This window comes from Cibotium barometz, chromosome 6, assembly GCF_041138505.1.
Source record: "Cibotium barometz isolate CiBa-2024 chromosome 6, ASM4113850v1, whole genome shotgun sequence".
Lineage (NCBI taxonomy): Eukaryota > Viridiplantae > Streptophyta > Polypodiopsida > Cyatheales > Cibotiaceae > Cibotium > Cibotium barometz.
The window spans coordinates 7,198,874-7,225,382 of NC_141051.1; the positions used below are offsets into that span (position 1 = coordinate 7,198,874).

A 26,509-nucleotide genomic window follows, 5' to 3' on the forward strand; every position below is an offset into this window, starting at 1 on the left:
GATGACCCGCCTGGGGGATAGGCCCCACACTTACACCACTAGCATGGTTGGTGAGATCTTGGGTGATATGCGGCCAGTGGGATGACAGGCTGTGTGACAGCCATTCTAGAGACTGGCATAGTTATAGCGCCAGCTCATTTGGTCGGGTTCACACTATAGAGAACCCGTGTATGTATTTGGTTGAGTACCTTTCATATTGTGTGTACTCTTATTCTTGTATATGGAGTGTTGAGTGTTGAGTGAAGAAGTAGAAGATTTTCAGCCTCTCACCTTGTGTGTTCTCTATTAGGGTTTTGTGAGTGTGTGTGTGTGCTTGCAAGAGCTCAAGCTCTCTTCCCCCTGCATATTTTCATATATATGCATATATATGTATATGTGTATATATATTTATATATATGTGTGTATGTACATACATACATATGTATGTAAACATATACATATATGTATACACACACACACACACACACACACACACAAAATTATAGATAAAATTAGAACATCTTTTACATCCTTCTAATAATCAAATTGAAAAAATGTATACTTATTTTTGAAATGAAGAAGTTTTTAATCCCTAAAATATACAATTCTTAAAAAACTTAAAAAAATTTTGAAGGTCAACTCCCAAAACTTTCCATTCAACCAGTACTAAATCTTTGTTTTTCGATGAACGTTACACATGCCCTACTTCCCGAAGGACCTTGCTGATATGGAAAAATGCAAATCAATATTTAAGGAGTATATTTTATTATTTTAGAAATATCCTCATGCAAATGGACAACCTCCCCAAATTTGGTCAAGGCTATCCTTACCATGCTCCTAACTAAGTCGTGGAGATAACTTTTCAATATGGAGAACAATATAACGATCTCAAGTAGATCAAGGCGTATTGTGAGATTTCTTGAATGAAACACATAACAAAGAAACCATAGTAGACAGGTGCTTTCATTCTTCAACAATTAATCAATAGGGCATTCCAAGTGAGAAGCTCGAAAATTTTTTGTTTTCAGCTTTGTGATTTCAGGCCTTGTATAAGAAGAAAAGCGTTATGATTTGTGTGGTGATAGATTGGCTTATGCAATAACCGTTGTGAAGGGGAACTCTTAACTCCCTTAAAGTTTTAAAAGACACTAGTCAGTGTTATACAATGGTTTCTATGCACACATGGGAGCTAGTGATCTTTGGTCTTGTTTGGAAAATAAAGCTTTGGATATATCACCTTGTAGATTTACTGACACCCAGGCTTGATTTTTGATTGGCACCCTTGCCCTTCAAAATTGATGGGTTTGGTGAAAGACAACAAATTTTTTTGTATTTTAGTGTGATTTTTATGGGAATTTTAAAAATATTTAAGAATTTTACTGCTAAAATGCTCAATAACGGGCATGGTACAATCAAAAAGCAACTATGCTCACACCCTCTTTTTTTTTTTCCACCCCTAAGTGGAGTGGGGGTAGGTTGAACTAGATTTGAACTCGTCTCCCCTTTCCTCAAGGTCACTAGTCGTGGGAAAAAGTGTATCCCAACCGTACAAATAAGTAATTAAAAATTTGGGATCCATAGTCCACCCTTTCTAGTTATTATTAGATCATGGCACATTTGCAAGCATATAATGAGAAAATTAACTTTTGGTCTCTCCAATTGACTTGACACCTCCTATATGCAGAACTAGTGGGTTGCTTGTGCTTCGCACATATATAATTCCCAACTTGATATTTTTCACACTCTACTCCTACTCGAACCTACACCCCGAACCTCCAAACGACATCCTGAAACTCTAAATTCTTTCCTTGTGGCAGCTTTGTGAAAACTTCCTTTAATAGACATAACTTAAAAAATCTTAGTCCTCACTTCCATTGACCATGACAATTGAAAAATAGCCATGTGAAACGTTCCCTATGTCAAAAGCTTCCACACAATGTGGCTCCATTCGAATGAGCTTGTCACTGCATAAAGCATTAAGGGAATTTTGGGCTCCAAATAAACCCTTTAAGACCTTTCTCTCTCTTCCTAAAATCTAGGAAAAGTGCAAAAGTAATATTATTATATTGGATTTCTCTCTCTTCTTTTATAATCTAAAGTTACCTTTTTTCATATTTTCTAAAGAGATTCAATGCTTATTTTATTCCAATGTGCTTAAATTCCACGTAACCTCAACCACTGTGAGTCAAAATTCATAAATGTGAAAAGCTAGTACTCTATAAAGTAAGAAAATAACTACGAGAATACTTCTAACATAAGTAACTATGTAACTTCAAGTACAACATGGAATTCAAAGATGTCAATGGGAAAAAGTGGTGTTCAAAAAAAAAAACTCGAATACATCTTGAAGCAAACTTAGTATTTTGAAAACGTTTTTTTCCCAACACATATAAACACGCTTAAGTTCTATTCTTGTGCATTTTTATGAAGTTATGGTGATTTTTTCTGGCAAGTTTTCCTCATTCAATAGCCACTCTTTTGGCGCGCAGCCTCCATTTGAATTTCCCTCCATACAATCTTCAATCTCTCAAGCAAGCCTCTAAGCTTTCACTTGAATCTCCTCTTTCCTCACATAATTTTATGCATGGACAATGAAGAGAGATTTGATTTTCTAGTACCATCAAGTGAAACCAAAAAGTCATATTTGCCTTCATTGATTTTCTATATCTAATTCCTCTACTATCAAAGGAAGTGTTGTTGCATCAAGAAGTGTTGCTACAGTACTCAATGGAGGTATGGATACATTTAGAGGGCATTAATTTTATGTTATTTAAAATGCAAGTGTCTAAAATAAATGATAATGTTTTACTGCACCGAGATTCCTTCTGGACGTACGTTATTTTTGAAGTTTAGTAGGTGATATTCAAGCCTAACATTCTTCTATTTTTAAAGTTTTGTGCTAATATATTTTATTCCTCTTTTTTGAGCTTGAATTTATGAAGCCCACTTTGACAAAAAAAGATCCATGTTATATGGATCTAGAATCCAAGCGCTCCCATTGACTGGCCTTATATTTTTTTAATCGGCCCCAAAAGGGCCCATTTGGAGTCTGAATTTCTCCTAATGTAAAACCTACATAGCCATTCCCTATGTCTTGGAGGTTGTGGTCAGGAAATGGTACAGAGCCATTGATAAATATAGATCACATATATTTACTATATTTCATTGCTATACAATGGTAGATTCTTGCTCATACTTGGCAAGCTTTATAATATGGTTGGAGTCATGAGCTAAGGCCATTTATTTAGGAGCAATATGGCTCAGGCTCTCTAACAATCTGTCCAATCTATAATATGTCATAGATAAGCAAGGGGACAAATAAACAACCTACTATTAATGAATGGGTGACTCGTAATTCATGTAACAAATGCGATATGGTTTAAGCCAAAAAGGCATATGAAGTGTGAATGCAATCCAACTAAGCATTCATTATATCATTCAAGTTAGATACATGGACAACATGATCTTTTGTTCATAGATAATTTATACAAACAGTGTGTTCAAGATCAATACTTTCAAAATCATTACTCAAGATTGTTGCCCTCAAAGTTATTACTCTTGTAATCATAACTTGAAGGAACAGATCCACTTCATAAAATTTATAAAGGATGCAATTGATAAGTATTTAAAAGTGTGATCTTAGTGCATGTGACACAAAGATCTTTGTCCGTTCTTTCACCTAATACTCTTTATTTTTAATTAATAATTGCTTGTATTGATTGCTAGTACTTGCTATGCTTTGTTCTTGTTATATGCATGTACATGATTTTACATTGGGAACATTTGGACAAATTTAAAAAGTATACCTATTTTGGACACTAAATTATGTAATTTATCATAAAAAGAGTGATAAGGTATAGCGTTAAGACGTGAATATTATTTGTCATTGTTCTTCTTTTACTCAAGAATACAATACATGGATCATGTGCTTAAAACAAAACTTATTATTAACTATATTTTAATTAACTACCGCCATATGTTATACGTACTATGAATCATGTGCTTTACTTATTATTAACTACTTTTTAATAATACACCATTATGAGAACTTGGATGATTTTTAGGTCTTATTCAATTGATTAGCTTGCTATATCAACTAAGATGTGACTAAGCCTAAGGTTCACCACCTTATGAGAACTTGGATGATTTTTAGGTCTTATTCAATTGATTAGCTTGCTATATCAACTAAGATGTGACTAAGCCTTACAATATACATAAGCCTAAGGTTCACCACCTTGCATTGCCAAAATACGCTTACTACATAATTGAGAAAAAGCAACGCCAATGAAAGCACAAATAAACCACAAATGCTTCTCAATCACACAATTAAATAGAAGCAAACACAATTAAATTGCATATATAATCAACTTGGTCAACAAATGAAGTAAAATCTACAACGTCATGTTTAGGAACGACAACTTCTTTGAAGAAAAGGGGTTGAAGTGCTAGTGCCGGATTCGATTAGAGCTTCTTCTTCTTCTTCTTTAACCTCTTAAATTCTAATAGTAGCTAATTGTTGCCTACTACTTCTTTGGAGAAAAGGGCTTGAAGTGGTAGCAAATCATGCCGTCGTAGAAACTGTAAATATGCCGTTGATGACAGCATTACGTGTGACAGAAATGAACCGCTATATATTGTGTAACTCTCTCAAAGAAGGTAGGCAATGATTGCGTTAAATATAATAGTGTCATGATCATATGAATATGAATGATATACTTACCACATATACAAGTTGACGTACCATTGATTTGAGAGAAGGAACAACACATTGCGATTTCGTTGATTAAAGTGGCACTAAAATGCTTGCTTTCTCTTATATTGCATTTCTATTAAAAATATATTTGAGTGTTTTTTAAAGGTTTTATTTTAGTGCGTAATGAATTTATGCTTGAAAAAGTCAATGAAATTGATATGACCCTCCCTCTATATGCTTTCTAATTGACCCCTCCATGAACTCTCTATTGTATTTCATTTTTATTTTTATTTGCATGCATTCACCTATACCCTTTAGGGTCTCACAATTCTCTATAAAAGATAGTAAAGGGCTCATTTGATTATATATGCCACAGTAAAGGGCTCATTTGATTATGTATGCCACATCAGCATATATAATTTTTCCCAAAGAAAAAGATTATCTATGTTCAATTATATTATCCGCATATTATCCATATCCATCCTAAGACGGCACGCATCCTTTCTAATTCCCTAGGTTGCAACAAGTGAAAACTTGAGAGGGGGCTTTGTCCCCTCGTTTACCTGCTAGTAGAGATATGTGAAAATATACACATGAATATCATAATTGATGATGCATGGCTGAGCCTGAGTGAGGCGAGAATGCTAGGTGTGGAGGAGAGGACATCAAGGAGGAGAAGTGTGGAAGATGAGGCTGCGGCCTTGTAGTAGGGAAGGGTGGAGGGTGGAGAGGGATGGGTGCGATCGCGACTGGGGGGATATATAAAGGGGGTCTAGAGAGGGACGAAGGCTGAGCAGCTAGGGCTTGAAGGAGAATAGGTGGAGAGGGGGGAGGAGCTACTGGGGACGACAAAGGCCGCTGCTGCTGCGAGCAGCAGCTGTCGGCGGCGACAGCAGCAGCAGAGGAAGAGGAGGATGGTGAGGAGGAGGAGGAGGCGGCGGTGGTGATGTCGTGGATGCTAGACCTCCGCTTGTCCTTGTTGATGGAGTTTAGGCGGATAAAGTACTTCTGGGCATGGCTAGCCACCTGCGTGGGCGTCCTCGACACCACAAAGTTCCTGGATATGCTCCTCCAGTCCCCTTTGCCGAACTTGTCCAGCCCCAGCAAAAACAACCTGGAAGGCATCCTGTACTGTTGAAAACAAGAGAAATCGAGATGGAAGATAGAGAGACAGAGAGACCGACCAACCGACCTACCTGTGCTCATCCTCGGTCCATGGAATGCCCTTTTTTCTCTCCTGTTCCGATGGCTTCGCAACAGAGGCCTTTGCGTATTGGCACGTAGCGCCGGATTTCTTCAGCAGCTTGTCTTCCCATGTGCGAGTAGTAGTAGTAGTAGTAGTAGTAGTACTAGTCGTGGTGGGGGAGGAGCAATTGTAGTAGTTGGGAAGGGCGATCCTCCCTGCTTCTATGGAGGCTAAGTCTTCCAACAACAAATCGTAGTGCTTCTTCACCTCCGCCGTGGACTTGCCAGGAACCATGGCCGCAACCTTCTTCCACCGCCGCCCAACTGCATCCCCGTATGAAACTAATTCCTCTCCAAACTCATCATCGTCGTCTTCGTTCAGCGCCAACGCTTGCTCGAAGAGCTTATCTTGTTCAAACGTCCATTGCGTAACTTGTTGTTGTTCAGACTTTGGTATAATGGCGGTGGCAAAAGAGACAAGAGGAGGGGCTCCTGCACCTGGTGAGGCCATATGAATGAATGAATGAATGAATGGAGAAAGTGGGAGCGAAGAAGGAGGTATTTATCATCATCATCATCATCATCATCATTGAATCCATAATATATATATATATATATATATATATTATATGATATGATGAAGAGAGAGAGAGAGAGAGAGAGAGAGAGAGAAAAGCTGCTTTTTTATCCAACGTGGAGATGCTCAAATCTTATCCACTTTCTCTTCCAACAACCAGTGACGAGAGCACCCGTAGGTAGTAAAAGGCAGGCGCGCGGGCGAAACATTTACAGATTACCTAGTCTCCACTGTTGAGAAATCCCGAAGGAAGAAGAAGGACAATTTTGATCGTGGAAATAACGTAGTTTTTAAATTTAGTAGTCCTGCTCATCTTGGCTACTGGAGAACGGACTGTGCTCCCCAACCCCACACCGGTGTGCGTAATGTATCCCTTCACAATATTTAAAAAAAAAACCTTCTTGGTTTGAACTTTGTATGTAGATCATAGCAATAAATATTTGATGCTCGATCGGCCAATAATTTAAAAGCAATAAGAAGCCATATGTAAATCTGCTTGAGTGACTAAGGTGGCAATTATGTCAAACCTATGTGTGATAAAGCATGAATGTGACATGATATGCATATTGGTAGAATTGCTTCTTCTCCTCCTCCTTCCTCTTTTTGTTGCAGATTCATGCTTTTCCATCTTTAGATATCCATCAATGAACAATCACAATGAGAAATTCACTAGTTCTTAATGCGCTTTCAACCTTTTCCTATGTACCACTTGTACTCGGCGTGAAATTGCCGCATCAAGAGATTCTTACACTATATATTAAAGCACTTTAGTGTGACCTTTATTATCACTTCTTAATCCCATTGCATATATATGTGTGTGTGATATGTGATGAGAGTAGTGGGAGATTGGTGCTTTCATTCCAAGGCATAATGTCATCCCATTTTTGTCAAGTTTACTCTTTCACCAACTTAAAGATGAGGTAACATATAGAATAATAGCATTGTGTAATCAAGAAATGTTACGGATTAGTTTTTAATAACCTAGAAACTTTTTCCACCTTCTATGAAGACACCCAATTGTAACTAGTAAACCACTTGACATGCCCTTCATATTTTGGATCAAAGAAGATGATGTTTACGGATCTCTTTCAAAACTTTGAAATGTATTAAAAAATTGCAACTCTTCAATAATGTGATAGGAAAACAAAACATGACTATTAATCTCCCTTGATGACCCAAATACTGACACTAGTTTCTTTGAAAGAAATACTTCCTTTAAAGTGCCCACCCATGTCTTACATACATATTGCTTTAAAAGTGACATTGAATGTCAATCTTCTATATATTGATATATGTAAAAACTTATACTATAGCTATATTCTTGATCTATAGGCTTAATCTATATGCAAAAAAGAAAAACACAAATTAGTCAAGAAGATTAAATTTGTTAGGATTACTCAAGCTTGTACAATGTGAATCATGTCATAATTTAAGAAAGTGAGTGCACACATGAACACTAGTACACACATGAATGTGTTTCATCATACATGCATGTGCACTTGCACACACCTATATTCAAACACTTGCACACATGTACATTCATACCCTTGCATTTGCAACACACACAACACATGTTTATGCAAATGCACGTGTGTATTCATCATGTATGAGTGCACGTGGGCATATGGGTGCTTGCATGCATGCACACACACACACACATGTAGGTGTGTGCATGCATGCACATGCACATTCACACACACACGCATATAGGTATGTGGGTGCATGCATGTATAGTCAAAGAGTTTAAGTGTCATAACAAGTATGATGTCCTTGGACTTTATGTTTTGTTTTTTCTTAAAATTGTGCACCATAATTTGGCTAAGCATACAAGCTTAATTTAACCATGCACATTACATAATTGTGTCATTTACCACATTGGTTCTTTTTTATGAGCCATTTCAAATCTATCTAGAAATCAAGATTGGTGGACGTATAAATAATGCGATTATTTTCAATCTATCGGGGATAAATGTATAATGTGGTTTTTATTGATTAAAAAAACAAGAGGAGTACCACCCCAACTCATCTCAACATCATTGGCTTTAAAAGAAGTCATGCTTTTTCATTTTTTCATAGTGACCAATGCAAGCCTCAAAGAATAAGGCTACTATTGGAAAAAGCAAAGACAAGGTTGGGAGAATAAGAAACGTGCTTGGTTAAAGAGATTTAATATTTCATAGCATTTAGTATTTATAGAGCACATGTACAAGTTCATATGGTTTTTTGGGGAAAAATCAAGCATGAAGTCCAAAAAATCTTGTTGGTAATTTATTTATGATTTATCAAATAAGATTTAAATATTCCACATATTTTAATTATTGTTTCCCTAATCATGTCAAGAAATAAAGGTCCTTTGTGTTTGTGGATGATGCAAGTAAAAGGCCATCATGCATCAAAGAATCACATTACCTTTAGAAGGATGTGTATTAATTGGCTAGAAATAGTAGGTGCTATTTTGGAAAACAGTAGCCAAAGGGTTCAACTTCTTCAGTAATCAAATATAGAAAATCAAGTAATTAGTAACTATGAGTATTAAATTATTATTTTTAGTAAATGGGTGTAACAAGGTGTGAAAGATGGACGAAAGGCACACACCAACCTCAATCAAATATAGAACTAAGGTCAATGGGCTGCATCAAATTTGACTTATCATTTAAAAATATCAATTTTCAGAGGGTAAATATTAATCGAGGCAATGGTAAAATGGGTGTACCAAAGGGTTACTTTCACCAACAAGCATCTAAAATCAAGTAATGATAAATAAAATTAATAAAAAATGACAAGTTGATACAATGGTGCAACTTGTTAGATATTTTATAGTATTACATTGTGAGGTTATGCACTTATGCCATGGGCACTTTTTCCCACTAGGTTTTTCCCCATGGCCGTCTAGGTATGAAGAAGCACCTTAGGGATAGCTAGTGTATAAGCAACCTCATTCACAAATCACAGTTTAGGGTGGCTTGCTCATTTGTACTTTCTCTTTATACTTATAGAGAGCTTTCATACCTCTCCTTTGAGCTTTCCATTCTCTCTCACATTTTACACCCTTGTGTTCTTGTCATTGAGCATTGTGTGTGTGTGAGTCTAGCTTTCCATTCTGCAAGATCTAACTGTGGTATTAGAGTGCCAAGGCTTTTCTATAGCTTGCTTTTTTATTTTCTTCATTTTGTGTACAAACTTCCGTAGCTTATGTTCAAGCTTTCAATAGCTTATTTCAATAGGTCTTTATCAAGTTAAAGTGAATACCATTGTTCAAACTCAAATACCATTGAAGGAGGTCCTTCCATTCAAACTCAAATGGTATTTGAGTTCCCCATTGAAGCTTTCATTAAAGCTATCTCTCTATAATCAAGAAGGAGGTCCTTCAACCTTGAATCATGGGGTCATGTCAATGGTGAACTACCTTCATCCTGCCACAATTGTACCTGCTACTCCTCAAAGGGGTTAAGGCCAACAACAAGTTCCTCAAATTACTATTGATCAAAGAAGATGGGATTCACAAGATGCTCAAAATTTGGCATTGATTGCCTTGTGTTAAAAGGTCGATTATTTCGCACATTTGCTCTTGTAAAACATCTATGCTTGCTTGGTGTTAACACTCTAGAAATCATGTATCAAACTAAAAATGATGCAAGGATTGTCTTTCTTAGAAGGTAAAATATGCAAAAAAGGGGTCCATGAATGAATATTTAACAAAAATGCAAGACTTGAGAGCACAACTTCTCAATATTAATGAAGTCATTTCTGAAAAGGATATGATTAACATCACCATTAACTCATTGCCTAAACCTTATTTGTGTTTCAATATTTCCCTCCGGATTTCTTTGAGAGGAAACCTAGCTCCACTTACCTATCAAGAGCTTGTTAGCGTACTGTTGTAGAAAGAACGTTTCTAAGAGTTATAGTAGTGATCTCAGTCTACTCTAGCAGTCAAGGATAGAGCAAGAAATTTCAACAAAAGACTAATTTCAACAAAACCTTTAAGGTTAAGGGTGATTCCAAACAACCAAAGAAGGTGACTTGCCAGTATTTGCAAAGCCCAGGCATGCAATTAAAATTGTTTCAAACTTCAAAATATGGAAAAGAAAAAAAAAAGAATCCAACAAAGGTTTCAACAGTTCTGCTTCTAACAATCAGAGTTCCAAGAAAGAGGACTCTGCTAATATTGTTGTCCATCAAGACTTCTCACTAATGGCTATTTGTAGTTGTAATCTTGAATAGGATGTACGTCTCAGTGCAATTTTCTCTGATAGTTGGTTTCTTGACAATGATGCTTCTTCTAAGCACATAACTTCTCAAAGAAGTTTGGTCACAAACGTATGGAGGCTATGTATATCACACTGTTATATCCCCTCAAAGGTATTGGCGAGATAGTTCTCACTAATGCAAGTGGTGAGGATCTTTGTCTTCAAAATGTACTTTTCATCCCGAAAAATAAAAAGAATCTGCTTTCAGTGCCCACTCTAGAAAAAGGAGTCTTAATGTTGAATTTGAAGATGATAAATGCATTGTCCATTACAAAGAGCAAGACACACATATGATAAATACATAATCTGTGATAGAGAACAAGATATATAGATTATGCTCCAGTGAATTATATAAATTGGTATGATAAGTGTGATGTTGCTTGTTTGGTAGGCACTTCTAATGTTATAATGAAAGATGCCTAGTTGTGGCATGCTAGGTCTGGCCACACTTCTATTGATGGTTTGATACTTTTGTAACAACATGGGATGGTAGAGTATCTTCCTCAACTTGATTCACCACCAAAATATGTTTGTGAAGGATGCATCCTTGGCAAACTTGCTCACCAATCTTTCCCAAAGAATGTAGTAGATAGAGTTGTGATCGTGAATTATAGCTCATACATAGTGATGTGTGTGGGCCAATGAGGACTACTTCTTTGAGAGGAACTAGTTACCATACAATTGATTTTTACAATTGAAGGGATTCAAGATACAACCAAGGGACTCAACACAGCTTCAATTTTCAAATTTTTCATACTCGAATCGTTTCTCTTATAGTAAGATCATTTTGATGATCAATCAAAATGATCCAATCACACTTTTGCATCGCTTCACCAGATGCTACAATTGAGCTACAAACAACACATTGAACCCATAACATTTGGGGCTTTTTAAGCTAAGACTCCTACATTGCATTGAAGTCTTCACCGACACATTGAGAGTCTCTTGGGTCCTCAGTCGTGGATCACTAGGCCGAAAATGACCCGCCGAGCAGCATTTGCTTGGTGCGGATGCTGTAGAAAGGGTGACATCACCGACATCGAAGGGGGATTTTACCTAGATTCCAATAAATTTTTTTTACTGTTTTATGTGTGTTTGAGTCATAGGTCCTATGCCCGAGATGTCCCCCAGAATTGATTTGTAATAATAAATGTTTCGTGTGTTTTTTCTTGCCTTATTTTATAAAAGGCTTTGTGTTACTTCTCATCCCTGTTCAATTTAAGGGGGGATTTGTTCAGAGAAGCCGATGCATGTAAGTTGTTATGGGTGGATCTCCTATATCATGCTTGGAAGGGAATTTCCAGGATGTAGGTGCCATGGTACCCTAGACCACTGAGTTGTCATGCATCCACGCTTAGACTTGAGCACTTGGTCATGTTTTGAGAGTGCTCAATCTAACCTCTGAACCATGCTTAGAGTCAAGCCTCTTAGATGTCATGGGAAACATGCCTAGTTCTGACATGGTACAGTCTAGAGGTCAACATAGAACTATTGAAGACTTCCTCTATCTTTCCACCTTCGCTCTCCAAAGGGGGGTTGTTGGATATTTTGGAGCTACCTATGGGAACATGCTTAAGCATGTGTAAGTGTGCTCTCATGTGTGAGCAAGTTCTAGTGTCTAGATATTATCCTAAGATATTTTATATATTATTTATGTGGAAAGATAAGGCGTTGTGCCCACAAAAAGTACTTGGGTCTTTGCTCAATGGATTAATCTAAAGAGAAGAGTTCCTCATGCAATAGTTGTCTATTGTTGTCTCTCTCCCTCCCTCTCCCTCCCTCCCTCCCTCCCTCCCTCTCCCTCTCTCTCTCTCTCTCTCTCACACACACACACACATCCACACATAGCGCGAGCACCATGAGTTAGCTATTGTTTACTATTCAAGTTCTCTCTCTCTCTTTCTCTCTCTCTCTCTCTCTCTCACAGACACACACACACACACACACACACACACATCCACACATAGCGCGAGCACCATGAGTTAGCTATTGTTTATTGTTCAAGTTCTCTCTGTGTGTGTGTGTGTGTGTGTGTGTGTGCAAGATGGTCACCTGAGGTGAGCAACAGTTGGTCCGACCCAACAATAATGTTACCAAAAGACTACGAAAATAAAATCATTTACAATGTGATAAAAGTCCAACAATTTGACATGATGATTCCTATTACATTATTGTGATTTATCAAAGTTTCCAAATCACTACAACACTAACGGAAGCATTAGGGGAGAATTGGACTCAATTTCGGGCATTTTCTCTCTAGAGAGAGTAAGAGTTTGGACCAACAAGAAGAAGAGAGCACTTGGAGAAAAAATAACTACAATGTGATAAGGGTCCAACAATTGGACATGATGACCTCTATCATGTTGCAGTGGATTGGTAAAGTTTCCAAATCACTACAATGCAATAATGGTCCAAGAATTGGACATGACAACTCCTATCACGTTGTAGTGATTTGGCAAAGTTTGCCAAATCATAATTGGACATGATGACCCCTATCGTGTTATAGTGATTTGGTAGAGTTTCCAAATCACAACACCACTAGAGCGGAAGCATTAGGGGAGAATTAGACTCCAAAGGTTCCAAATCACTACAATACTGGTACAAGCATTAGGTACATAATGTTTTCGAAATACTCGGGAAACAAAATCACTACAACGCGATAAGGGTCCAACAATAAGACATGATGACCCCTATCGCATTGTAGTGATTTAGCAAAGTTTCCAAATTAGTACAACATTGGGACGGAAGCATAGGGAAGAATTGGACTCAATTTTGAGACTTTTTTCTCTAGAGAGAGTAAGAGTTTAGACCAACAACAAGAAGAGGGTCGTAAGAAAACAAAATCACTACAACATGATAAGGGTCTAACAATTGGACATGATGACGCCTATCGCGTTGTAGTGGATTGGCAAAGTTTCCAAATCACTACAACGCGATAAGGGTCCAACAATCAGACATGAAGTGTGGTTTAAGTATTTTATTAAGCAATTCATATTTATTTATTAATAATATATTTATATAAAGAATACATAAAATATATTAATTATTAAAAGTTCTGTTAACGGTGGCTCTCTTCTTGTTGTTGGTCCAAAATCTTTCTCTCTCTAGAAAAAAAGGCCCGAAATTGAGTCCAGTTTTCCCTGAATTAGTGATTTGGAAACTATGCCAAATCACTACAGCTTGATAGGGGCCGTCATGTCCAATTGTTGGACCCTTATCGTGTTGTAGTTATTTTGTTTTCGTAGTCTTTTGGTAACATTATGCACCTAATGCTTATGCCAGTGTTGTAGTGATTTGGAAAATTTGGAGTATAACACTTCCTTAATGCTTTCGCCCAGTAGTGTTGTAGTGATTTGAAAACTTTGCCAAATCACTACAATGTGATAGGGGTCGTCATGACCAATTGTTGGGCCCTTATCGCATTGTAGTGATTTGACAAACTTTACCAAATCACTACAACGCGATAGGCCGGGTCATGATGTTGCATTGTTGGACCCTTATCACATTGTAGTGATTTTGTTTTCCTAGAGCTCTCTTTGTGTTGGTACGAACTCTTTCTCTCTCTCTAAAGAAAAAAGGCCTGAAATTAAGTCCAATTCTCCCCTATTAGACATGTTTGGACTAGTAGAGTTTTCCTTATATCTATGTATATATGTATGTGTGAATGTATATATATATATACATATATATGTGGGTATATATGCATGTGTGTGTATATATTTATATATATGTATACACACACACACATATATGTATATATATGTGTGTATATGTATATACATACATACTTACATACATACATATGTATGTATATATGTATGTATGTATACATATACATATACATATATGTATATATATGGATATACATATGTATGTATATGTATATATACATATACATATATGTATATATATGGATATATATATGTATATGTATATGTATATGTATATATATATATATATGTGTGTGTGTAGAGAGAGAGAGAGAGAGAGAGAGAGAGAGAGAGAGAGAGAGAGAGAGAGACAATTATATATAAAATTACATATACATATACATATACATATACATATATGTATATATATGGATATATATATGTATATGTATATGTATATGTATATATATATATATGTGTGTGTGTGTAGAGAGAGAGAGAGAGAGAGAGAGAGAGAGAGAGAGAGAGATACACACACACAATTATATATAAAATTAAAACATCTTTTACATCCTTCTAATATTAAATTGAGAAAATGTATATTTTTTTAAAAATCAAGAAGTTTTTAACCCCTTAAATATGCAATCAGGCTAAATGGAGCCCAGATCTTCACAAAGATAGATCTCAAATCTAGGTATTACCAGATCAGGATCAATGATCAAGATATACCGAAACAGCCATCAATACTCGCTATGGGGCATTATGAATTTACTGCCATGCCGTTCGGATTAACTAATGCCCCAGCTACATTCAATCGCCTAATGCAGGACATCCTCAGAGAATACTTGGATGATTTTGTTCTAGTTTTCTTTGATGACATTTTGATTTACTCAAGGAATGCAGCTGACCATGAGACTCATGTCCGAAAAGTTCTTGAGATTCTAAGGAAGCACCAACTCTTTGCCAAAAAGAGAAAATGCACTTTCTCTACTGACCATGTTGAATACTTGGGCCTTCTGGTATCCAAAGATGGAATTTCTCCAGATTCCGCAAAAGTCCAAGCAGTCACATAGATTGGCCTGAACCAAAGATAGTGAAAGAAGTCAGAGGATTCTTGGGAATAACTGGTTGGTATAGGATTTTTATACCAAAGTATGCTCTCATAGCTTCCCCGTGACTAACCTTCTCAAAAAGAATACCCCATTTCAGTGGTCTGCCAGGTGCCAGAGTGCTTTTGATAAGCTGAAGACCGCCTTGGCGAGACCTTGACATCAGAGGCCTTGGCGAAATCCTTCGCCATCTGCATTGCTTCAGCCATAGAAACTGTCTTAGCATTCTTCACCACGGTATCCAAGGGTTTGTTCATTCCCCGAATGAACCTGGCGATCAGATGTTCTTCATCTAGCAGTGTGGCGAGTATTTGAGGAGGAGAGCAAACGCCTGGTGATATTCCTCCATGGTTCGCTATCCGCATTGCTTCAGCCCCCATAGAAACTAGCTTAGCATTCTTCACCACAGTATCCAAGGGTTCGTTCATTCCCCGAATGAACCTGGCAATCAGATGTTCTTCATCTAGCAGTGGCGAGGAGAGCAAACGCCTGGCCTGGTGATATTCCTCCGTGGTTCGGCTTCCTTGGGTTAGCTCCAAGAACTCGTTCATCTTTGTTTCTAGGAAACCGGGAGGACATAATCTCTTCCTGAGGTAAGCTGGGTATTCCGTTTCAAACGGTTTGTCTCATGGTGGTTCCTCCACACTACCTTGGCTGTTTCTACAATCTTTAACCCGGCAAGAGCCACCTTACTTTTTTATTGTAACTAGTGACATCGAAGTATTCTTCCATAGCTTTGATCCACTTCTTTACTGTTTCTTCCAAGTGCTCTGCTTCACACTCTGTGTGGACTAGAGAGGTCTAAATCAACTGATAGTTAAGAATAAGTATCCTATCCCAAGAATTGATGAGCTTCAAGGACTTGTCCCATTCATCCTCTTATTATGGTTTTGCTCAGCTTATCACTTTTCAACCAAAATTCAGGAATCATCTTTTTCCAATCAGAATCCAAATCAATTCATCAATTCTCAACCAGAAATTTGAAATCATATCAACCACATTCGAATTCATCATCTGGATAGCATTTTTGCTTATAATTTCAAGGTCTTAGATTTACTCGTATATACTGTCAGTAAAAGAGCTGCAATTATACCCTCGGTATGTACAAGTAGTCACGGTCCTTGAAATTATAAGGTAAATACCATCATGTCTAGGCCTTAAGCAAGTCAGGGACTCCATACAATTGCGGTACTTCCATCTCTGAAGACCCGATTACCAATTTACGAATTTCAGTCTGAATATCAATTTGTATGAATTTCATCACACAATTCCAACCTTTTCCTTTTACTTAATAAATTTTTGACATTTTTGGCTTCTCAGTTGGTCCACTATAGCCAATTTGCTCTGATACCAACTGAAAGATCCCTACCCTCTCTATGCAACGGATTCGAGGTTGCTAGCAGCTGAAGTAGCACTCCTTGCGTGGTGCAGGGTCCTCTCACTCGGGGGGCCTCGCCCACACGGATATCCGGACAGGACACTAATCCCTCGGTTCTTCGAACCCGAAAAAACTTCCCTTGCCCGAAAAGCACGGGCGATTCCTCTAGGATATTTTTACTCTGACGTAGTCAACGCCATTACTGACCAAACTGATCCGACCAAACCTAAAGTCACTTGGTCAGATCAAGGAAGAAACTTGCACTTGGATCATAGAGATCAACACCTTTTTCCCCATCGAGAGGCACATCCGTTGATTCCTTTTTTTATAGAACAATTACTATCCGGGATTTACTTCATCTAGCATACTACAACAAAAATTGAGTCTCATTTTATGGATCCATCAGTCCAACCATCCAGTTCCATGGGTTAGCCAACCGCCTAACCATTGTAGTGATGGGATCCAATTAAGAATTTGGTTAGGTTTTGTCATGGGTACCACGGAAAAGAGTTCCCAGGCCCCCCTAGCTGGATGTTCATGCAAACTTAAAGCTAGTCACACCACTTACACACCCTAGCCGGATGTTCATGCTTTCTTCAAAAATTCAGCTATCTTTAAAACAATCATGTAATGAAGCCATAGTATCACTAATCACAATCCTCCAAAATATCCAGTTGAATCTTAATTTCTAATCATTCCTTCATCGGAGTATCTATGGCATCATTGGCAACTAGAACGCTCACCACACCTGTCCACTTAGGGGCCTTTTCGATAGTTCCTAGCTCATAGTACCCGGCAATATACTCACTTATAAAAAATTCAAGATGGAATCTTTGTTGAAGATCAGCAAGATCAACCAACAGATCCATATAAACGAGCCATGGACTCATCCGTTGAGGACCAGCAAGGTTAATCAACCAGATCCATGCCCGGTTTCAGAAAACAACTCTTACTCCTTGTTCCAATATCTTCCACGATGCACATGTGGGAATCTTTGGCGACCCAAAGCCCGAGCACCGTATGGTTAGCACCCTCTAGGATCCTTCATAGGTCACCTAGTGCTTCACTCTTAGGCCGTTTCATTGGTCCCTCATCCATCGTATTATCGGAAGCTCACCATTTAAATCAAACTGAGGCTGGTCAAGACCTCGGCTGAACTTGCTACGTGAGATGTCCTCCGTTGACTCTCCATCAGCTGTTGCAACTTTATCAGTTAGGTCTCCACGACCTTATTCACAAGACAGTCAAAATGTTTTTCCAGCATTCTTGACATAAAATAGTCATTTAAAAACAGGTCACAAATACAGTTTCTATAATGAACTCTCGTCTTTCCACATTGTTCCACATCAATCCATATTACTTAATCCACGTCCAATTCATATGTGTACCCATTCTCATCCAATCATCTTCCATCTCATCACATCAGATTCATTCACATCACATATCATCCATGTGACATCCCATATCATTCATTCACATCACATATCATCACATCAGATTCATTCACATCACATATCATCCATGTGACATCCCATATCATTCATTCACATTCTGATTTACATGACATCACATCTCATTCATTCTCATCCCGATTCACATCACATTACATCTCATCCATTCACTCACATCGACATCACATTCTTTCACATACACAACCTTTATTCATTCTTCCACATTCACATCCACATTCGTACTTCCACATACACATCCATATGCACTCTTCCACGTATACATTCACATCCACATGTATTCTTCACATACACATCCGCATTCATACATCCACATACACATCCACATCCACATCTATACATCCACATCCATTCTTCCACATACACATCCACATTCATTCTTCCACATACACATCTACATTCATTCTTCCACATACTCATCCACATCCATACATCCACATCCACATCCACATCCATACATCCACATCCATATCCACATCCATACATCTACATCTACATCCATATCCACATACACATCCACATCCATATCCACATCCATACATCTACATCCACATCCACATCCTCATCCATACATCCACATCCATATCCACATCCATACATCTACATCCATACATCCACATCCATTCTTCCACATACACATCCACATCCATACATCCACATCGATATCCACATCCATTTTCACATTCATACATCCACATCCACATCCACGTCCACATCCTCATCCTCATCCATACATCCACATCCATATCCACATCCATACATCTACATCCATATCCACATACACATCCATATCCATACATCCACATCCACATCCACATCCACATCCATACATCTATATCCATATCCACATCCATACATCCACATCCACATCCACATCCATACATACACATCCATACATCTACATCCATACATTCAGATACACATCTATATCCATATCCACATTTATTCATTCTCATACACATGCATACCCTTTCTTTCACATATACATCCGCTTTCACATCCAATCACATCCCATACTCATCTTATCGCATCCGTTCTCATCCTATCACATCCAATACACACCTTATTGCATCCCATTTACATATTATCACATCCCATACACATCTTATCACATCCATTCACATGCTATTCCCATTTAATAGCTTTTTCTAGATTGATACCGATAATAGAACTTTTTCTAAATTTCTGCCAATTGCTTGGCCTAATTAAATATTCTTTTTCTGATAACTATTTCCATATTCCTTCTCAATTCCTCAATTGAATTATATTCAATATTCTTCTTTTGAATAAAAGAATTCATGGGATTTGTAGACATCAATTCTACCCATATTTCCACTTTTGGTAAATAATCATAAATCGAATTATACTAAAAATTCCTCTTCTTCCCATTTAATTTCTTGGATTCTAATTACCATGGGAATTCCTCTTTTTGCATATAATTATTTACATTCTAATGTCATGGGAATTCCTCTTTTTTCATCAATTATTTCTCATAAAATAAATTTATCTAAATTAAAATATCCATTATTTCGATATGCTAGAAATTTCTCTTTACCCGTCTAAACGATGGAATTCCAAATGTCATAAGAATTCCTCTTTTGACATTTAAATATTTCTCATAGATAAATAAATTTATCTAAAAATTCATCTTTGAATTTAAATAAATTATCCCATAATTCCAATATACTAGGAATTTCTCTTTTCCCATCCAAATGATAAAAATCCAAATGTAATAGGAATTCCTCTTTTAACATTTAATTTTTTCTCATAGATAAATAAAATTATCTAAAAATTCATCTTTAAATTTAAAGGAATTATTTAATAATTCCAATGTGATAGGAATTTCTCTTTTCCCATCCAAATGATGGAATTCTAAATGTAATAGGAATTTCTCTTTTAATATTTAATTATTTCTCATAGGTAAATAAAATTATCTAAAAATTTATCTTTAAATTTAAATGAATTATCCAATAATTCCAATGTGATAGGAATTTCTCTTTTCCCATCCAATTGATGGAATTCCAAATGTAGTGGGAATTTCTCTTTTATCATTTAAACTTATCTATGTAAAAAGATAAATTTAATTAAATTTTCTCTTGAAAATTAAATAAAAATCTTCATTAATTTCTTTACACTAGGAATTACAATTTTCTTATTTAATTATTTGAATTCCAATATGGTGGAATTCCTCTTTCATCATATAAATTTATCTATGCAAAAAGATAAATTTAACTAAAATCTATCTTTAATTTTTATATAAAATATACATTATATTAGTATTCTAATTTTATTCTTTGGAATACATGGATTTCCATTATCATGGGGATTACTCTTTTAACATAAAAATAAATTACTAGAATTTCTCTTTTTCCTAATTTAGTAATTAAGCATAAACATAAAAATCAATTTCTCCATGATTTCAATGAGAATCATTCAATTAATCTAGGATGATATTTCCTAGAATATGGTAGGAAGTCCTCTTTTCATATTATAAATGAAAATTTTTTTGTGTTTATTTTACAGAAAATTTACCATAGCTCCGTTGCTATTACTGATAATTCTCAATTTAATTGAAAGAATGAAGTTTAATATTATTGATATGATTAGAATGACCACTAATTGGATCATTATCCAATTACGGATTGATTCATAATTTCTCTATGAAATAAATATCATAAAAGCATTAAAAAGCCATTATTTTGGCCTCCAATTAGACAAGCATAGAAATTACTTTTGGATTAGAGAAATGCTTCATGAGAAGCTTCATTTGGATTGAGAATAGGTCATAGGAATGACCTTTCTTTGGGGGGAGAGAGAGAAATGCTTAAAAACCATTAAAATTAAGCATAAATGTAAATTTAACTGTTTCTTTATTAAAATTCATAAAAGAACTTCAATAGTAATCAAAAGCCATTCAAATTAAAGCTTCTCAAGCTTGAGAGGGGTTGAGAAGAGAAGCATTTGGAGTTTTAATAAGAAAAAGATAATAATCCACACTTTACCTTCTAATTTACTTGATTCTTTGATCACAATAGTAGAGGCCCCCAACCAATCAATTGGTTTGGTATGTTGTAGGAGTAACCAAGGAAGATTGAAGAGAGAGAGAAGCTCCAATCTCTTCAATTTTGTAGAGGTTTTTAGAGGATAATAGAAAATATCATTATTTCAGCATAATACTGGCATAGTATAGTTCTCATATTTTTTTACAAAGGGATAAGGATCTATTTATAGCCGAGGGAGGCCTCTAACCAAGTCCAACTAATTTCTAGAATTTTCCAGGTTTAGTTTGGTTGAATTTGGATAAGATTTGGACTTAGTTTGGTTCCCTTTTGATTTCGTTTGATCCAAGAGAGAGAAGAGATAAAAATATCACAATATTTTTGAGTTTAAAACACCACCACACATGTGAAATAGGTGCCTCCTTGAAGGGCCCCCTTTTCCTTACACATGTGCCAGAAATGAATCATTATATCTAAAATATCTCATTTTTTTTTAGTAATACTCATAGTTTTTTACTAACAAACCTTGTACTCAGTCAACTCTTCATCTTATGTGGGCATTTACTCATTTTTGGGTATTTTTCTTTTATAAATTGGATTTATCTCCTCTCCACACTTGGATTGATCTTATTCGCCCATAGGAACCTTAATTAGACCATAATCCAAAAATTTTTGAAAATCTAGACCGTTAGGCTAAGGTCCTTTATACCCATTTCTAATTAATTCCAATTGCACATTGGAAAGTTCTTTTTGAATTTCTGTTTCAGGGGAAACCATTTTAGACACTACGAGGATTTTTATATCCAAAAATATCTCAATTTTGGACTGCCTCCCTCTAGACATTTTTTCTATGTAGGTCAAAACAGGATAAAACAAAATCTTTCTTTTATTTCAGAGGGGGGAATAATTACAATATAAAAAGGGGAGGTTCTTACACCTGTACACCTCAAAAGCTGGTGGGAGGAATCTTACATCCTACCCCACTTAAAAAATGCGAGATGTCCTCATGTCGCAAACTAGAGGACAACTCTTTCCCTTAAGATCCAAACTGATTCTGAGGTTCCTTATATTTTGGTCAACCCAACAGAATCCTGGGATAAATATCCCTTATATAGAACTCATCATTAAATAACAATTTATTTAGATCATAATTCATATCTTTAACACAATAATGGTCCATTAGACCAAAAAACTTCTTTCTGAACATTCCTCCACGAGAATTTCAGCCAAGCAAGTTCTCAATTTGTCATCCTATTAACTTGATCCACCGGGTCAAGTGTTAACAATAGCAATCTGACAGCACAATCCACTAATCTCATAGTGATTTACCGAGGTCATTATCATCATTCCAATTACAAACATTATCACAAGGACTTGTCCAATTCATCCTCATTATGGTTTTGCTCAGCTTATCACTTTTCAACCAAAATTCAGGAATCATCTTTTTGCAATCAGAATCCAAATCAATTCATCAATTCTCAACCAAAAATTTGGAATCATATCAACCACATTTGAATTCATCATCTGGATAGCATTTTTGCTTTTAATTTCAAGGTCTTAGATTTACTAGTATATACTGCCAATAAAAGAGCTACAGTTATACTCTCGGTATATACGGGTAGTCACGATCCTTGGAATTATAAGGTAAATACCATCATGTCTAGGCCTCAAGCAAGTCAGGGATTCCATACAATTGCGGTACTTCCATCTCTGAAGACCCAATTACCAATTTACGAATTTCAGTGTGAGTATCAATTTGTATGAATTTCATCACACAATTCCAACCTTTTACTGTTACTTCATAAATTTTTGACATTTTTGGCTTCTCAGTTGGTCCATTATAGCCAATTTGCTATGACACTAGCTGAAAGATCCCTACCCCCTCTGCACAATGGATTTGGGGTTGCTAGCAGTGGAAGTAGCACTCCTTGCGTAGTGCAGGGTCCTCTCACTCGGGGCCTCGCCCACGGATATCCAGACAGGAGACTAATCCCTCGGTTCTTCGAACCCGGAAAAACTTCCCCTGCCCGAAAAGCACGGACGATTCCTCCAGGATATTTTTACTCTAACGTAGTTAAGGTCATTACTGACCAAATTGATCCGACCGAACCTAAAGTCACTTGGTCAGATCATAGAGATCAATGCTTTTTTCCCCATCGAGAGGTACAACCATTGATTCCTTTTTCCATAGAACAATTACTATATCCGGGATTTACTTCATCTAGCATATTACAACAGAAATTGAGTCTCATTTTATGGATCCATCAGTCCAACCTCTAACCCCATCCAGTCCCATGGGTTAGCCAACCGCCCAACCACTGTAGTGATGGGATCCAATTAAGAATTTGGTTAGGTTTTGTCTTAGGTACCAGGGAAAAGAGTTCCCAGACCCCCTAGCCGGATGTTCATGCAAACTTAAAGCTAGTCACACCACTTACACACCCAATATGAAATTGCTTTCTTCACAAATTCAGCTATCTTGAAAACAATCATTTAATGAAGCCATAGTATCACTGATCACAATCCTCCAAAATATCCGGTTGAATCTTAATTTCTAATCATTCCTTCATCGGAGTATCTATGGCATCATTGGCAACCAGAACGCTCACCACCTGTCCACTCAGGGGCCTTTTCGATAGTTCCTAGCTCATAGTACCCGGCAATATATTCACTTATAAAAAATTCAAGATGGAATCTCCGTTGAAGATTAGCAAGATCAACCAACAGATCCATATAAAAGAGCCATGGACTCATCCGTTGAGGACCAGCAAGGTCAATCAACTAGATTGACGCCCGGTTTCAGAAAACAACTCTTACTCCTTGTTCTAATATCTTCCACGAAGCACGTGTGTAAATCTTCGGCGACCCATAGCTCGAGCACCGTCGTATGGTCAGCACCCTCTAGGATTCTTCGCAGGTGATCTAGCGCTTCACTCATAGGCTGCTTCCTTGGTCCCTCATCCACCGTACCAGAATCTCACCATTTAAATCGAACTCAAGCTGGTCAAGACCTCGGCCGACCTTGCTACGCGAGACGTCCTCCGTTGACTCTCCGTTAGCTGTTGCAACTTTATCAGTAAGGTCTCCATGACCTTATTCACAAGATGGTAAAAATGCTTCCCCAACATTCTTGACATAAAACAGTCATTTACAAACAGGTCACAAATACAATTTCTATAATGAACTCTCGTCTTTCCACATTGTGGAACCTTTAAAATTTTTTGAAGGTCAATTCCCAATATTTGCCATTCAACCGGTACTAAATCTTTGTTTTTTGATGAATGTTGCACATGCCCTACTTCCCTGAGGACCTTGCCGACATGGGAAAATGGCAATCAAAATTTAAGGATCATATTTTCTTATTTGAAATATCCTCATGGAAATGGACACCCTTCCCAAATCTGGTCAAGGCTATCCTTACCATGCTGCTATCTGAGTTGTGAGATAAATTTTTAATATGCAGAACAAACGAACAAAGAAACTCAAGTAGATTAAGGCCTATTGAGAGACTTCTTCAATGAAGCACATAACAAAGAAACCATAGTAGAGAGGTGTTTTCGCTCTTCAACAATTAATGGTACAACACCAATAGGGAATTCCAAGTGAGAAGCTTGAAAATTTTATGTTTTTTAGCTCTGTGATTTTAGGCCTTGTATAAAAAGAAAAGCTTTATGATTTGTTTGGTGATAGAGAGCTCCCTTGTCATGGCTTATGCAATGACCTTTGTGTAGGGGAACTCTAAAGTGCACTCCCTTAAAGTTTTAAAAGACACTAGTCAGTGTTATACAATGGCTTCTATGCACACATGGGAGCTAGTGATCTTTGGTCTTGTTTGGAAAATAAAGCTTTGGATATATCGCCTTGTGGATTTGCTGACACCCAAGCTTGATTTTTGATGGGCACCCTTGCCCCTTCAAGTTTGATGAAAGATAGCAAGTTTTTTTTAATATTTTAGTGTTATTTTTTATTAGAATTTTAAAAATATTTAAGAATTTTACAACTAAAACTCTAAAAAAACGGGCATGGTACAGTCAAAAAGCAACTATACTCACATCCTCTCTTTTTTTCCACCCCTTAGTGGAATGGGGGTATTAACTTTTGGATGTGACCATAGATAGTCCATAAACATGTCCGTTAGAGACATGGTTGGCCGTAGAGACATAGATATGTATTGCTAAGCAACCAAAGTGGTTACAAGAGTAGACATGTATCTACTTGTGGGTTGGAAGTGGTACTCTTATTGGTGCACATTACTTGATTTTCTAGTAGTGTGTAGACACTATACATCACATAGACACTGTCTATGTGGAAATCATCTTTGTTTGCAAGATGTGTAAAATGCTCTTGGAAGAACACAATAAATTTTGGAGAGAGAAAAGTGTAGCTCTCCTTAAACTATGTACAAGGTCAATAAGACTTTACCCACAATATAGAACAATTTGCTAAAGACTTGTAAACAGTTGCACAAATTTGTTGAATTTAAAGTCCATGTGGTTTCTAACCACAAGAGGAAAATATATTTGATGTCGTAGAGTATGCCAAGGAATTCCTTGAATGTTAGAGCACATTCATTATGAGGTTCTTGAGGATTTAAGCACTTCTAGTGTATACTAAAGGCATGATGTTATTCGATGTCTTAGTAGCAATTTGTGTTTTATTGATATATTTCATAGTTGCAAGTGGCAAATATGGTTTGGTGTTTCAGATGAAACATGAGTGTTGCATGTTTCCTTGGTTGTAGTACTTAAGGAAAATAAGTGATGTGTGTCCTGCTTTCCTTGTTTGTAGTACTTAGGGAAGTTACAGATGTAGATGACTATATGGTCTACACACAGACACTTGTTTTTGAACCGTTTTCGCAGACGAAAACTCTTCTTGAAGGGAAAAGTAAAAAGATCAACATTTGAACAACTAATAAGATGTGAAAACATGTGAGTTTGAAAGGCTCTTTATCAAACATATCTACAAACTATATAGTGTTGGGTAGAGATAGAAAGTTTGATAGTCATATTTGAAGGAAAAACTTCAAAAGTTAAATATCACTCTAAGTAAGAGTGAGGCTAACCATCCGTAGATTGATGGTGGTCAAACTAGAAACCCAGCAAGGTTCTAGAGCATATGCCTGTGCATAGATGAATAATCTAGTGGAGAGGAGTACCTCTCACCGTTGAAATTTGTTTTTTATTGTTCATGACTAGATTTGCTCCACTTACGTTGTTT

The 26,509-nt window shown here is 36.7% G+C and overlaps 1 protein-coding gene across 1 annotated transcript; it reads right to left on the minus strand.

Annotated features, from left to right (window-relative positions):
* Window positions 1-5,252: 5,252 nt before the first annotated feature.
* LOC147637385 (transcription factor SRM1-like) lies at window positions 5,253-6,389 on the minus strand. Its single transcript, XM_086799186.1, has 2 exons — window positions 5,869-6,389; window positions 5,253-5,786 (listed from the first exon to the last, which is right to left on the minus strand). The coding sequence occupies exons 1-2, from the start codon at window positions 6,366-6,368 to the stop codon at window positions 5,273-5,275; spliced, it is 1,014 nt and encodes a 337-aa protein (XP_086655312.1). The 5' UTR covers window positions 6,369-6,389; the 3' UTR covers window positions 5,253-5,272.
* Between the last annotated feature and the right edge of the window lie 20,120 nt (window positions 6,390-26,509).

Excerpts from the sequence above, each read along its gene's own strand:
- LOC147637385 (XM_086799186.1), bottom strand. The coding sequence starts at position 6,368 with ATGGCCTCACCAGGTGCAGGAGCCCCTCCTCTTGTCTCTTTTGCCACC. Across the intron at positions 5,787-5,868 it reads TGGACCGAGGATGAGCACAG|GTTGTTTTTGCTGGGGCTGG; the intron begins GTAGGTCGGTTG and ends GATGCCTTCCAG.